Genomic DNA, 14415 nt, shown 5'->3' on the forward strand with positions numbered 1-14415 from the left:
GGGGCAGTAGCTCCTTGGCACATCCAGGCCGCCTGGCATGCAGACCACACCATGCTGCCCTCACCTTCCCAGAAACCAAAGTCCCCAAGCAGAAAGGGTGGGAGTGGGGAAAGCAGGTGGGACTCACTCGAAGGGTGATGAGCTGAGAAGCATGAAATGATGGCCAGTGATACGTGACCATGTGCAGTGTGCCGCTGGAAACCACAGTGAGGAGAGAGTGCAGGGGCCTCTGAACCAAGACCAGGGCTGACCTTGAAGAAGGCGGGAGGGTTTACTCAGCAGTGAGGGTAGGGAAGTGTAGGAAGCTTGCAGAACACCCGAGAACTTGGCGTGGTTGCCCTCACTTCAGGTCTCTGCTGTCCTTTGGATCTCGTTCTGCTATTGGCCTGTGAAGTTCAGTGGCGTCTAATTCTGACACTGACCGCTTCTTTGTCACGCACCCAGGAAGGGCGGGAGCTGACTCTGGAAAAGCCGGAACTGAAAGCTCTGGTGCGGGAGAAGCTGGAGGACGTGCACCGGCGCTGGGACGAGCTGGAGACCACCACCCAGGCCAAAGCCCGCAGCCTCTTTGACGCCAACCGAGCTGAGCTGTTTGCCCAGAGCTGCTCCGCCCTGGAGAGCTGGCTGGAGAGCCTGCAGGCCCAGCTGCACTCGGACGACTATGGCAAGGACCTCACCAGCGTCAATATCCTGCTCAAGAAGCAGCAGGTACACCGCGGGCCTCTGGTGGGGCTGGTGAACGGCAAAAGAGATGGGAGTCTCTTGAGATTCACGAGGCCATTCCCAGGCCTCACAGACAACATCTTTACTGGCATCTCTCAAAGCAATTTCCATGGGTCACCAGTGTTGGAATCTCTAGGAATGTGTGTCAGTCAGAGTAAAGTTGGGAGCGGACAGCAAACTCTAACTTGAACAAGAAAATTTTAGGGGAAAGAACTCTTAATTAATAAAAGGTGGTTACCTCCCAATGGGGTAAAAAGAACTCCAAAGCAAGGGTCAGAAAAAAACTTTTCTGTAAATGGCCAAATGATATTGGGTTGGCCAAAATGTTCGCCCCGTTTTCTCTAAGATGTTGTGGAAAAATCCAAACAAATCCAGTATTTTGAGTTTTGAGGGTCATACAGTCTCTGTCAGATGAGACGGTTAGATGGCATCACCGATTCAGTGGACATGAACTTAAGCAAACCCTGGAGATGGTGAAGGACAGGGAAGTCTGGTGTGCAGCAGTCCATGGGGCTGCAAAGAGCCAGACACGACTTAGTGATTGAACAACAACAGTCTCTGTCGTAACTGTTCAACTCTGTCCTTGTAGGGTAAAAGCAGCCACAGGTGATGTGTAAAAGTATAGTGTGGTATGTGCCAATAAAACTTTATTTACAAAAACAGGCAGGGGGCAGGGTTTGCTGACCCCTGCTCTAATGAATACAGGAATAGCAAACGTAGGGAAGAGCTGTGTCCCTAGGACTGGGGAAGGGGTCCCCAGGAGGGACTGAGATGCCCTCCCCCTACCCCAAGGCTGTTTCAGACCTTGTTGGAGAAGGCACAGTCCTGTTGGATGGCATAGAAATTTGCTGGGGTATCACAAACCAGAGAGGTCTGAAGCTGGCAGGCCAAGGCTGGACGGCATGGCACTGGGATGCCAGCAAAACTTGCTGTAGGGTAAGAGCCACCAGGTCTCCTATACTTCATGCTACAGGAGCTAGAAGAAAAACAGGCTGGAACCAGAAATAGAAGCCCATGCCTCACCTTTGCATAGTGATGTCCCTCTGGCGCCCTCTATGGACAAGTTCTAGTATTGCACCAGCTGACCAAGGAAAAATCTTTACAGGCTCAGGTTCCAAGACTCAAAATGGGCAAAGGTGTGCTTGAAACTGAGATGGATTGGAGACCAAGAGACCATAAATTGATTACTGGCACAGATATCACACCCCCCAGATTCCTAGATGTATTGAATTTTGAGATCCATTGATGTAGGCCAGGAAGAGATACTCTCCCTAGGTTGAGCTGTACGGATAAGAATTCATGATCAGCTTGATGTAGAGTAGTGTCTCCGCTGACTTTGAAGGTGGAAGCACGGTGCTAACATCTGCTTCCTCTTCTGGTCGGCAGATGCTGGAAAGGGAGATGGCTGTGCGAGAGAAGGAGGTGGAGGCAATCCAGGCACAGGCAAAAGCGCTGGCCCAGGAAGACCAGGGTGCAGGGGAGGTAGAAAGGACCTCGAGAGCAGTGGAAGAGAAGTTCAGGGCCCTGTGCCAGCCCATGGAGGAGCGCTGCCGGCGCCTGCAGGCCTCCCGCGAGCAGCACCAGTTCCACCGGGACGTGGAGGATGAGATTGTGAGTCTCCGGGACCTGGGACAGGGTTGAGTCTCCATCGGGGTAAATAGCCCCCTGCCTTTGGCTCTCTTGTCTCCTTCCTGGGTGCTGGGGGTGGATGCCAGCAGGGCTTTGTTGTCTCTTCCCTTGGGCATTGGAAGTCAACCTTCTAGCAACACCCAGAGATACCCTCTAGGCCCCTTGCCCCCAGAACCAGAGCCCTGGGAAACCTTCCACCGGGAACTCCTTCCCAGCCAACCCCTGGCTCTTACTTTGCCCTCCGGACCTCAGTGGACCCCCGTTTCTCATCTAGTTGTGGGTGACGGAGCGGCTCCCCATGGCTAGCTCCATGGAACACGGCAAGGACCTGCCCAGTGTCCAGCTCCTCATGAAGAAGAACCAGGTGAGGCAGAGCCTAAAGGCAAAAGAAGGGGTCCCGGGAGCCTCCCCAGACTTGAAAGTTGCTGTTGTTGCCGTTTTTACTGCACCAGGGTCTTAGTTACGGCACAAGGGATCTTTTAACGCTTAGTTGCAGCGTGTGGGATCTAGTTCCCGACCAGGGATTGAATCCAGGCGCCCTGCATTAGGAGAACTGAGGCTTAGCCACTGGACCACCAGGAAAGTCCCGAAAGTTTGTCTTCTTGAGACCTGAGGTTTCCCTGGCTGCCCCTGATGCTGGGCATAATCCGAGACTTCAGTGGGTCCCCTTTCCTCTCCTCAGGAGGGTGGGTTCCCCTAGTAGTAGATCCTGTGTATTGAAGGGGCACCTTCGTCACATCCTTGGTCCAGAAAAGAGGGGAAGTGAAGAGGACTCAAGGAGGACGAGAAGCAGAAGTGTGAAGCGGGGCTTGTGAGGAGTAAGCGTAGGGTGAGGGGGTTCCCTCAGCAAGCCTTTCAGCATCTCCTCTGTTGCTGCGGACAGACGCTGCAGAAGGAGATCCAGGGCCACGAGCCCCGGATCGCGGACCTGACGGAGCGGCAGCGCACTCTGGGCACGGCGGCAGCAGGCCCAGAGCTGGCGGAGCTCCAGGAAATGTGGAAGCGCCTGGGCCATGAACTGGAGCTGCGAGGGAAGCGACTGGAGGAGGCCCTGCGGGCCCAGCAGTTCTACCGCGATGCCGCGGAGGCCGAGGCCTGGATGGGCGAGCAGGAGTTACACATGATGGGCCAGGAGAAGGCCAAGGTGAGAGCCGGGGCAGAGCTCAGGCTGCATCTTTCCTCCCCCGACCCTTACCCCCTGCTGCCCCTGTCCCCTTCCCCAGGATGAGCTGAGCGCCCAGGCGGAGGTGAAGAAGCATCAGGTATTGGAACAAGCCCTGGCCGACTATGCCCAGACCATCCACCAGCTGGCAGCCAGCAGCCAAGACATGATTGACCACGAGCATCCAGAGAGGCAAGTACAGCAGGCAGCAAGGGGGCCAGTACCAGGAGCTGGGGTGGCGGGGTGGAATGTGGAGAAGGGGAGGGGGCAGCTAGGTTCAGGAAGGCCAGGAGACTGCAGAGCCTTCTGACCTGTGTGTGCACAGAACCATCTAGAAAGCTGGGGAAGCAGAGATGTGACAAGTCGTTGGGGGGCCAAGAGGGCCAGGGCTCCACGGGCTAGGCCAGGGGTCAGAGCGGTGCGTCCTCTCCACGCCCTGCAGCACCCGGCTGTCGATCCGCCAAGCCCAGGTGGACAAGCTGTACGCCGGCCTGAAGGAGCTGGCGGGCGAGCGGCGGGAGCGTCTGCAGGAGCACCTCCGGCTATGCCAGCTGCGCCGCGAGCTGGACGACCTGGAGCAGTGGATCCAGGAGCGCGAGGTGGTGGCCGCCTCGCACGAGCTGGGCCAGGACTATGAGCACGTGACCGTGAGTGTGGGGAGGATGGCGGCCACACGTGGGCTTCTGGGGAGAGGACTAGCGCCTCATCCTGGGTGGAGCCCCAAGGGGCAGGGGCGGAAGAACAGGGGATGCAGACGCTGTTCGTTGAGTTTCGAGGTATTTTGTTCAAAGAATTGTGCAGAGAGGAGGAGGCAGGGCTGCATGTAGACGTGGGCAAAAGGAGAGTGACCAGTCACTCGTTTCCAACAGGACTCAGCAGTATAGGGAGCGTGAGGTTCCTCTCCGTGGTTTGGGGGTTTGGACCCTCACTGGTGCAGAAGTATAGACCGTACTTAGGGTATCCTTGTTGGAAGACTAAAGGTTCCAAGCACCCCTTTACTGGGGGCTGGAGGCTGGGGGTGTCTGTCAAAGGCAGGGTCAGTGGGAACCAGTTGCTTTTGCTCACCAACTTGGCCCTGCTGAAGCGGCCCAGGGCGAGAAGTGGGTTCTCAGTGTGAAAGGACTTGCCCCCTGCCACCCCCGAGGTAGGTACCACACTCTCCAGCCTCACAGCGTTGTCTGGGCAACGGCTTCCTCCACCAGATGCTCCGGGACAAATTCCGCGAGTTCTCACGGGACACGAGCACCATCGGCCAGGAGCGTGTGGACGGCGCCAACGCGCTGGCCAACGGGCTCATCGCCGGGGGCCACGCCGCCCGGGCCACGGTGGCCGAGTGGAAGGACAGCCTCAACGAGGCCTGGGCTGACCTGCTGGAGCTGCTGGACACACGGGGCCAGGTGCTGGCGGCCGCACACGAGCTGCAGCGCTTCCTGCACGGGGCGCGCCAAGCCCTGGCGCGCGTGCAGCACAAGCAGCAGCAGCTTCCCGACGGGACCGGCCGGGACCTCAACGCCGCCGAGGCCCTGCAGCGCCGACACTGTGCCTTCGAGCATGACATCCAGGCCCTCAGCGCCCAGGTCTGACCCAAGCGTGGGTGGGGCGACGGTGTCTTGGAGGACACTTGGTGGGGAATGCGGGGGAGGGACTGGAGGGTGGGCATGCCCTGCAGGGCCATGTAGGGATGCGCTTAGAATGCTTCCTCTGGCCAGGGGACATCTAGCCACCGTGTCCACACCCAGAATGACAAGGCTGTTTGAGGGTCTGTGACATTTTCTTTTTTTTTATTTTTATTTTTGGCTGCACTGGGTCTTTGTCGCTGCGTGTGGGCTTTCTCTAGTTGTGGCAAATGGGGGCTGCTCTTCGTTGCAGTGCATGGGATGTGGGATCTTTCCGGACCAGGGGTGGAACCCAGGTCCCCTGCATTGGCAGGTGGATTCTTAACCACCAGGGAAGTCCAGCCCCATGACATTTTCAAGTGGTTCCAGGAGCTAGAAGATTCTTCCCTTTGTACTAAAATCCATCTGTTGCTCCCACTCAGGCATTAGCCCTACAAAAAATAAGCATAGATCCTTCCTCCAGCCATTTAAACCCAGGAGGGCCCCCCACCCTGCACCGAAGTCCCTTCTTCAGGCTGAAAATCTCCTAGCAATCCCTGAGGTCCTCCACATGCTGGACAGGCTTCTGAAAGCTCAACCAGCTAGTGGCCCTTCTAAAGCGTTGACCCCCAGGCTAAGCCCGGGCCCCTCAGTAGGACTCCACAGGGCAGCGTTTGACAGGGCTGACTCTGAGTACCAGCCCTCATCTTTCCCAGTGGCCCCCTCACCCCACCCCACTCCTCCCCCTGCTTCCCCAGCTGGTGAACTGGGCAGGAGGTGAAGAGCAGAGGCCAGGACCAAGGGAGGCTGCAGCCCCTCGGAGTCTCCCAGCTCGCCTTAACTTTGACCCGGGCCCCTGCAGGCCCAGCAGGTGCAGGACGACGGCCACCGGCTCCAGAAGGCCTACGCTGGTGACAAGGCCGAGGAGATCGGCCGCCACATGCAGGCCGTGGCCGAGGCCTGGGCACAGCTTCAGGGGAGCTCTGCTGCCCGCCGCCAGCTGCTGCTGGACACCACGGACAAGTTCCGCTTCTTCAAGGCCGTCCGGGAGCTGATGCTGTGGATGGATGGGGTGAACCTGCAGATGGACGCCCAGGAGCGGCCCCGGTGAGACCCACAGTGCCTGGTGGCCTCCAGGGGCTACGGGTTCATGGCTGGGAGAGGGTGGTGGGCAGCGGGTGATGTGGTCTCTGTGCCCCCAGGGACGTGTCTTCCGCAGACCTGGTCATCAAGAACCACCAAGGCATCAAGGCCGAGATTGAGGCCAGGGCCGACCGCTTCTCCTCCTGTGTCGACATGGGGCAGGGGCTGCTGGCCAGGAGCCACTACGCAGCAGAGGAGGTGGGTGAGGCCTGGGCAGAGCCAGTCACCCTCACCGGGGAGGCCTGAATGCTGGGTTCTCAGAATCTTCCTGCTTCTTCTCATTCTTTCTGTGCTGAAACCTTTCACCATCCCCTCAGGGTTGTTCAGGGATTTCCCCATTTTATTTTTCTGTCTGCCTCTTGAAATAAAAAAACCACTAGTGAGGACTTACTTTCAAGCACATGGAATTCTGGTCAATGTTGTGTGGTGGCCTGGATGGGTGGGGGTTGCGGGGAGAATGGATACACGTGTATATATGGCTGAGTCCCTTCGCTGTTCACCTGAAACTGTCACAACACCATTCATCAGCTATACCCCAACACAAACAGTTAAAAAAAAGATACCATCAGTAAGATCCCCAGAGGCCCTGGAAAGTCCCCACTGAGTGCTAATTCACATCTCTGCCTCCCCAGATCTCAGAGAAGCTGTCTCAGCTCCAGGCACGGCGCCAAGAGACAGCTGACAAGTGGCAGGAGAAGATGGACTGGCTGCAGCTCGGTGAGCCACTGTAGAAAACCAGCTGAGGGCTCCAGGCCCTGAGGGGCGCCCTGGGGGGTCTTGTATCCTGTAGTTTCCAGAGTAGGTGAGACCAGGCATCCTGGGCGTGGAATCCAAGACCCCTGCCCCAGGCTCTGCCCTGAGCTCCTGCCCTGGGGCAGTGTCCTTCTCGGTGTCCCTGTTCCCAAAGCTGCTGTGGCCGTAGTGCCCTGCCATTGCCCACTCTGACTTGCCACCTCTCCGCCACCCTGCAGTTTTGGAGGTGCTGGTGTTTGGAAGAGACGCAGGTGTGGCGGAGGCTTGGCTGTGTAGTCAGGAACCGCTGGTGCGAAGTGCTGAGCTGGGCTGCACGGTCGATGAAGTTGAGAGCCTCATCAAGCGGCACGAGGCCTTCCAGAAGTCCGCGGTGGCCTGGGAGGAGCGGTTCAGTGCGCTGGAGAAGCTCACGGCGGTGAGGGCAACCAGGACCCCAGGAACACCAGCCCCCTCCCTCTGCCCCAGGCCCCACACACTCTCCTGCTTGAAGGGGACATTTCTCCTCTTCCCATTGCTCCAGGCTCTCCTAGATGTGAGCCAAAGGTACCCTGTGGTCACCTCACCTCCGGGAGCCATCATTTTCCCTGAGTATTGTTGCTGCTGCTGCTGCTGCTAAGTCACTTCAGTCGTGTCCAACTCTGTGTGACCCCATAGACGGCAGCCCATCAGGCTCCCCCGTCCCTGGGATTCTCCAGGCAAGAACACTGGAGTGGGTTGTAATTTCCTTCTCCAAGGTGTGAAAGTGAAAAGGGAAAGTGAAGTCGTAGCGACCCCATGAACTGTAGCCTACCAGGCTCCTGCTAAGAGACAGCATCTCCCCCATGGCTCCTCATCTCCACCTTCTTCTGGAATTCTCTTCTCCATCCTTCCTGTTTCGTTAGACCAGAGCTGACACACTTCAGCTTTCCACATCGCCCCGGACCTTCTATGCTCTGACCTCAGAATTTCTTGGCAGCTGGAGGAACAGGAGAAGGAGCGGAAAAGAAAGAGGGAGGAAGAGGAACGGAGGAAGCTGCCCCCTCCTCCAGAACCCCCGGCCAGTCTGCCCGAAGGGCACCTGGTGGACAGCCACATGGCCCCTGCCACTGCCCGGGACGGGTGAGAGCTGGGACACCTGGGGGAGGAAAAGGAGGCTGAGCCAGAGCAACCCCACCACTTAGTGTTCTCTGTCACCCCTGCTGTTCCAGAGCGCGCCCCCGCCTGCCGGCATCCTCGCAGCCAGCCAGTGTGAATGGCGTCTGCACAGAGGCAGAGGGCCCCCAGGTGAGTCCTCCCACCCAAGCACCCTGTCAGAATCTGAGCTCCTCCCTCCTCGCGTCTGCTTAGCAGCGTCTTGTCCTTGCAGCCCCTGATGGAACAGCAGAGACTTGAGCAGGGCGGCCTCCCAGAAGAGCCTGTGAGTTACTCCTGGGGGTGTGGGTGTTGATAACTAGGAGATAAGGGACACAAAGGGGTGTAAGCCGGGCAGAGGGGACACTGGGGTCAGGAGAGGGCAGAGACTCACAGGAAACAGGGGGGTGGGAAGACCCGCTCCTGGACTTCAAGCTTCACGCCCTTCAAGCCAGGTGTCTCCTGTCTCACCTTTTGTGACACAGGCTCCACTGTCTTTACAGGGGTCCGGTGCTGGGGACGAGCCCAACGGGCCACGGGGAGAGAAGCAGGCCCGGACACGGGGCCCGACCCCTCCGATAATGCCCCAGAGCAGGTCATCCGAGTCCGCCCGGGTCGCCACCTTGCCCACTCGAGGCCCAGAGCTCTCCGCCCAGGAACAGATGGAGGGGCTGCTGTGCCGCAAACAGGAGATGGAGGCCTTTGGCAAGAAGGCCGCCAACAGGTACTGGGTCTGGCCACATGGCGCGTAGGCCCCTCCAGCTCCTGGTTCTGGACAGGCCTGCCCAGAACCTCTTCCTAGATTGGGGGAAGGGGTAGGACTCAGGAGCAGTGTGGGGCCTCGGCGAGGGCCGGGAAACTATAAACAAGATGGGTTTAGTGTTAAAGAACCCACCTGCCAATGCAGGAGACATGAGAGGTGGGTTTGATCCCTGGGTCAGGAAGATCCCCTGGAGGAGGGCATGGCAAACCACTCCAGTATTCTTGCCCGGAGAATCCCCTTGGACAGAGGAGCCTGGTGGGCTACAGTCAATAGGGCTGCAAAGAGTCAGACACAACTGAAGCAACTTAGCAATGACAGGAGTAGCCCTGGGAGTCCTGGGACCACCAGGCTGTTCCCAGGGTGGCTGGGCCCTCAAAGGCCAGTCAGGCATCTGCGTTTCCTCCTCACCTGCACCACATTCCCCCCCCACACTGCCCCCCAGGTCGTGGCAGAACGTGTACTGTGTCCTGCGGCGCGGGAGCCTTGGCTTTTACAAGGATGCGAAGGCAGCCAGTGCAGGAGTGCCGTACCACGGAGAAGTGCCTGTCAGCCTGGCCAGGGCCCAGGGCAGCGTGGCCTTTGAATATCGAAAGCGCAAACATGTCTTCAAGCTGGGGTAGGAATGGACAGGAGGGAGGCTCCCAGTGATACAGATGCGAGGGCACTGGGCCAGGCGTTTGGGAACAGAAACATCAACGAGGGAGAGGCAGGGGCTCTGGTTGTGCTCACACGCAGGGTAGCAGGAGCACCGTGGCGCAGGCCTATCAAGCTGAGCAGTATCCTGCAGGGGAGAGTTGTCGGCAGGAATGCGGGCACTGCCCTGTCTCCGGGGCCTCCGAGGGCCTGCCCGTGCCTGCCAGCCGGCCGGGGGCGGATGTGAGCTGCTTTGGCCCCACCCCCAGAGCTGAGAATCAGAAGAGGGTGCCGAAAGGGTCTAGACAAGCTGGCTCTGAGCACCTGGGGCCTGTTCTCCCGTCTGGTCTCTGGGTGCTAAGGCTCTTTAGCCTGGCCGGTCAGAGTCTCAGCTCTGCCCTGAGTTTTCTCTCTTTCCCAACAGCTTACAAGATGGGAAGGAATATCTGTTCCAGGCCAAGGATGAGGTGAGCGGTCCCCTTCCCCCCGTGTCCCCTTCCCTCCGTGCTGCCTTGGAGACCTTCAGATGTTTATTTCCTCACCTCGCTCTCGTTTTGCTTGCCTGAAGTGTCTGCTTCTTTGATATTGGACAACCCACTTTGTGCCAACTGGATGTTTGTGAAGGCCACACCAAAACATGTTCCCTCCCTTAAAGGGGTCTTTTCCTCCAGAGAGATGGAGCAGGCATCTCTGTCTCCTCTTTCCTTTCCCCACTGAGCGCGAGCCACAGCCGCCAGTAGCGCAGCCTCCAAGCTGACCTCTTTCCGCGCCCCTTGCAGGCAGAGATGAGCTCATGGCTGAGGGTGGTGAATGCAGCCATTGCCACTGCATCCTCCGCCTCCGGAGAGCCTGAAGAGCCAGCAGTGCCCAGTTCCACGCGGGGCATGACCCGCGCCATGACCATGCCCCCGGTGTCACCGGCCGGGGCTGAGGGGCCTGTCGTGCTCCGCAGCAAGGATGGCAGAGAACGAGAGCGAGAAAAGCGCTTCAGCTTCTTCAAGAAGAACAAGTAGTTGGGGGCGAGACTCCCAGGCCAGCTCCCTCCCTCTGTCCAGGAAACTGCCAGGAACCGTGGACAGGGATCACCCTCTTGTCAGGACAACTGCCTGCTGCTAGGGTCTGTTGCCAAGGTCAACCCATCACCAGGAACTGTCTCTGGGGACAAGTCGGTGTTCCCAAAGGCAACCCTTCTTTTCTGCTATTTAATTCTAGACTGGTGGTGGGGCCCAGGCAACCCCCAATTCCACTCCTCCCCCCCCCTTCTTTCCCCCACCTTATGCCTCTGTCCCCACCACGGGCGCAGGCAGCGCCACACCCTCTACCATGTGGGGAATGGCTCCCCTGCCCAGGGTCCTTCTCCCACCACAGCTAGGGCACACCATCCAGTCCTCGCCCCTGGGGACCAGCCAGGAACCTCTCAGAGCGGAAGCAGGACCTGGGGGCTGGATTGCCAGATGATGGGTCAGAAACACCGAAGCTGCCCCTTCCCATCCTCCCTCGTCCTCTGACTCAAGCAGCTCCTCCATCTCCAGCAACTCTCGACAGCTTCCAAGTGTGAGTTGTTTGGGGCCAACCACAGCCTTGAGTCTGGCCAAGGAGGTGATTAAACAGCTCAGCTTCTCTTACTGCCTCTGGGTGTCTTTGATTTCCTGACCACAAACCTCTCTAGCTGTGCCCAAGTTCTTCCCTCTGGCCCTGATCGCCTGTGTGTCAGGTGTCCACCAGCATCCAAGCCCACCAAGAACCACATTATTCTGTGAGCCTCCCTACCATGGTCTCATTTCCCCATGGTAATGACCTCCACTTTGCTGGGTTGCCCTATGTCAAGCCTCTTTTTAGACCAGAGAAGTTCCCCATGACGTTCACAAGCAGTATTCATGTTAGAAGGCAGTGAAGGACTGCTGCGTGGTGCACAACTTTCTTCACTCATGATTCTCCCAACTGTTTTCAAAATGGAAGGCGGGGGACTTCCCTAGTGGGTCAGTAGCAAAGACGCCATGCTCCCCACGCATGGGCCTGGGCTTGACCCCTGGTCAGGGAACTAGATCCCATATGCTGCAACAAAGGTTGAATATCCCATGTGTCACAGCTAAGACCTAGCACAGCCAAATAAGTAAATAGTAAAAAAAAAAAAAAGGGGGGCAGTAGAGCCCTGTCACAAGCTAGTATCAGCCACGGCCCAGCCTGACAGTGGAAAGTGGGGCATACAGGCAGTGATTACCGACTCCACCTTCTGTCTCAATGGAGAGGACCCCAATAAGGGATCAAGGGAGATCAGGTTCCCAATCCACTGACCAGTAGAATGGTATCACTCTGGGAAGCCATGAGGCACAGCCTAAGTGCATAAACAAACACACAGGAAAATGTAGTCTAGATCCAGTGAGGTATTAAAGTAGATGACTTTCTGCCTTGTCTCTGGCTCGGCCACTGAAGGTTTCAGGGCAATAGTATTTGCCTTGGTGGCCTTCTATAGGAAAAGCTTTGCTCTTTCATTGTTTCCCATCCATACACAAACAACCGTTTTCGGGGCTCAGAGATCTTTCCAGGAAAGTGGCCCCATCGTTAGCATAGTAGGCCAAGGGCCCTAGCTGAGCAGACCCATCAGCCATGATAAAGACAGGGTCAGGTGTGCGCAGGCGCAGAAATTTCCCAAACATGAGCTATAGCAGATCAGACAGCTCACAGAATAATTACCACTTTCTCTCAAGAAGAGCAGACTCAGTACTTCAAAGCAGACATGTGATAACGTAACTGGAACAATCTGTGGTCAGACAGCAGCACTACACCGACACCTTCTTTTGTTCTCCAGGTATAACTGTGAGATCTCCACTGCAGGAAGAGAAAGTCATACATTGTGGGGTGCTCAGGGAGTCTGGGTGGATGCATTCCTTGGTGGCAAGCCTGGGCATTGGGAGAGAAAGCAATAATTGGAGATTTTAGAAGGAAAAAAATGTGTATCGGTGAGAAAACAGTGGAGAAATTAGCGTTTTAACTCGTAAACAGGGCAGCCAAGTGAAGAAGTCCTGCAGAATGCAGTCAGACATTGTGAGTGGAGATGTAATAGAAACATGGTTTGAGCATTTACATACATATGGTAGCTGAAGCTACCTGAGTCCATGAATCCTTAAGGACAGGATGTAGAAAAGGATAAGCATAAAATAAGGAAGTTAAGTCTTGTAAGAGAGACACGTTTGGAAACGAGTGGACGAAAGTTCCAGGAAGGATGAGAGAATGGAATGGAGCAGTGATGGATATGAGACAGATTAGAGCACAAAAATACAATAATGCAGGCTCCACGAATCAATGGGGAAATAGGGACAGACAAAAATGGATTAATTATTTAGAAGAAAATGTTTGCATTCTTACCTAACCCCACTTCAAAGGGCGAACTCGAGATCTGTGCTGACCAGTGCGGCAGGCACGAGTCACGTGCAGCCACTGAGCATGTGAAATCTGGCCAGTCCAACTGAGGTGTGCTGTAAGTGTAGAATGCTTTCTGGATTTTGAAGACTGAAAAGGAAAAAAGAATTTAAAACATCTCAATAATTTGTATTTGATGATACGTTGCAATATTTTAGCTATATTGGATCTCAAAAATATTAAAGTCAATTTCAACTGTTTCCTTTTGTTTCTTAAATGTATTTACTAGAAAATTTTGTATATGTTTCTCACATTATATTTCTATTTGGATAGCACTGCTCTAAATGGGCTACAGACCTGAATGTAAAAGGTAAAATCATTAATGTTAATAAAGAAAATGTAGGAGAATATACTTATGACCCAAGGGGACAGAAAAGGCCATTCTGTACAGAACTTCAGAAGCACACACTTTAAGGCAAAAACTGATTGTCAACCACATAAACAAATTAAGGATTTCTGTTCAATGAAGGACTCCATGGACAAAATTAATAATTTGGTGGGATGAGAGAAGATACTTGAAACTGACCTCTGGTGACCTCAGCCTACAGCAGCTTGGAGTGGGGCTTGGGTTCCCAGCCAGAGACTGAGGCTGGGTCGAGAGCACCAAATCCTAGCCACTAGACCAATGGTCAGTGACAAGGGCCCTGGCCTTCAGCTTTGCAGAAAAGAATTCCCACAAAGACAGAAAGTAATGAAAAATGTAACGTGTTTCTATCAGGAGGAAAAGAGGTACAATACATGGTAGAAAGCGAAGAACTAAAGAGCCTCTTGATTAAAGTGAAAGAGGAGAGTGAAAAAGTTGGCTTAAAACTCAATATTCAAAAAACAAAGATCATGGTATCCAGTCCCATCACTTCATGGCGAATAGATGGGGAAACAATGGAAACAGTGACAGACTTTATTTTCTTGGGCTCCAAAATCACTGCAGATGATGACCGCAGCCATAAAATTAAAAGACGCTTGCTCCTTGGAAGAAAAGCTATGACCAACCTGCTGCTGCTGCTGCTGCTAAGTCGCTTCAGTCGTGTCCGACTCTGTGCGACCCCACAGACGGAAGCCTACCAGGCCCCCCCGTCCCTGGGATTCTCCAGACAAGAACAGTGGAGTGGGTTGCCATTTCCTTCTCCAATGACCAACCTAGACAGCATATTAAAAAGCAGAGACATTTGTCAAGTCAAAGCTATGGTTTTTCCAGTAGTCATGTATGGATGTGAGAGTGGACTATAAAGAAAGCTGAATGCCAAAGAATTGATCCTTTTCAACTGTGGTGTTGGAGAAGACTCTTGAGAGTCCCTTGGACTGCACGGAGATCCAACCAGTCCATCCTAAAGGAAATCAGTTCTGAATATTCATTGGTAGGACTGATGCTGAAGCTGAAGCTCCAATACCTTGGCCATCTGAGGTGAAGAACTGACTTATTGGAAAAGACCCTGATGCTGGGAAAGATTGAAGGCAGGAGGAGAAGAGGACGACAGAGGGTGAGA

General features: G+C 55.4%; 1 protein-coding gene and 1 long non-coding RNA gene across 2 annotated transcripts in view; one reads left to right on the forward strand and one right to left on the reverse strand.

Moving 5' to 3' along the window:
* SPTBN2 (spectrin beta, non-erythrocytic 2) overlaps nt 1-11136 on the forward strand; it is a 30658-nt gene extending 19522 nt beyond the window's left edge. Inside the window, exons 19-36 of the mRNA XM_055415436.2 lie at nt 445-708; nt 2110-2334; nt 2627-2716; nt 3236-3496; nt 3576-3706; nt 3957-4161; nt 4717-5091; nt 5972-6216; nt 6312-6450; nt 6885-6969; nt 7224-7420; nt 7961-8103; nt 8193-8268; nt 8351-8401; nt 8619-8839; nt 9321-9494; nt 9936-9978; nt 10291-11136. Of these exons, the coding sequence (XP_055271411.2) occupies nt 445-708; nt 2110-2334; nt 2627-2716; nt 3236-3496; nt 3576-3706; nt 3957-4161; nt 4717-5091; nt 5972-6216; nt 6312-6450; nt 6885-6969; nt 7224-7420; nt 7961-8103; nt 8193-8268; nt 8351-8401; nt 8619-8839; nt 9321-9494; nt 9936-9978; nt 10291-10524 (3159 nt within the window). The 3' untranslated portion in view covers nt 10525-11136. The remainder of the gene's footprint in view (nt 1-444; nt 709-2109; nt 2335-2626; nt 2717-3235; nt 3497-3575; nt 3707-3956; nt 4162-4716; nt 5092-5971; nt 6217-6311; nt 6451-6884; nt 6970-7223; nt 7421-7960; nt 8104-8192; nt 8269-8350; nt 8402-8618; nt 8840-9320; nt 9495-9935; nt 9979-10290) is intronic.
* Nucleotides 6199-13025, reverse strand: LOC129548719 (uncharacterized). The gene is made up of 5 exons (XR_016036326.1): nt 12878-13025; nt 12206-12412; nt 9011-9153; nt 6644-8913; nt 6199-6330 (listed from the first exon to the last, which is right to left on the reverse strand). It is a non-coding gene; the product is annotated as an uncharacterized LOC129548719 (long non-coding RNA).
* Between the last annotated feature and the right edge of the window lie 1390 nt (nt 13026-14415).

The sequence above is a fragment of the Moschus berezovskii genome, chromosome 25 (genome assembly GCF_049115385.1).
Source record: "Moschus berezovskii isolate FMDL1 chromosome 25, NW_MosBer_1.0, whole genome shotgun sequence".
Lineage (NCBI taxonomy): Eukaryota > Metazoa > Chordata > Mammalia > Artiodactyla > Moschidae > Moschus > Moschus berezovskii.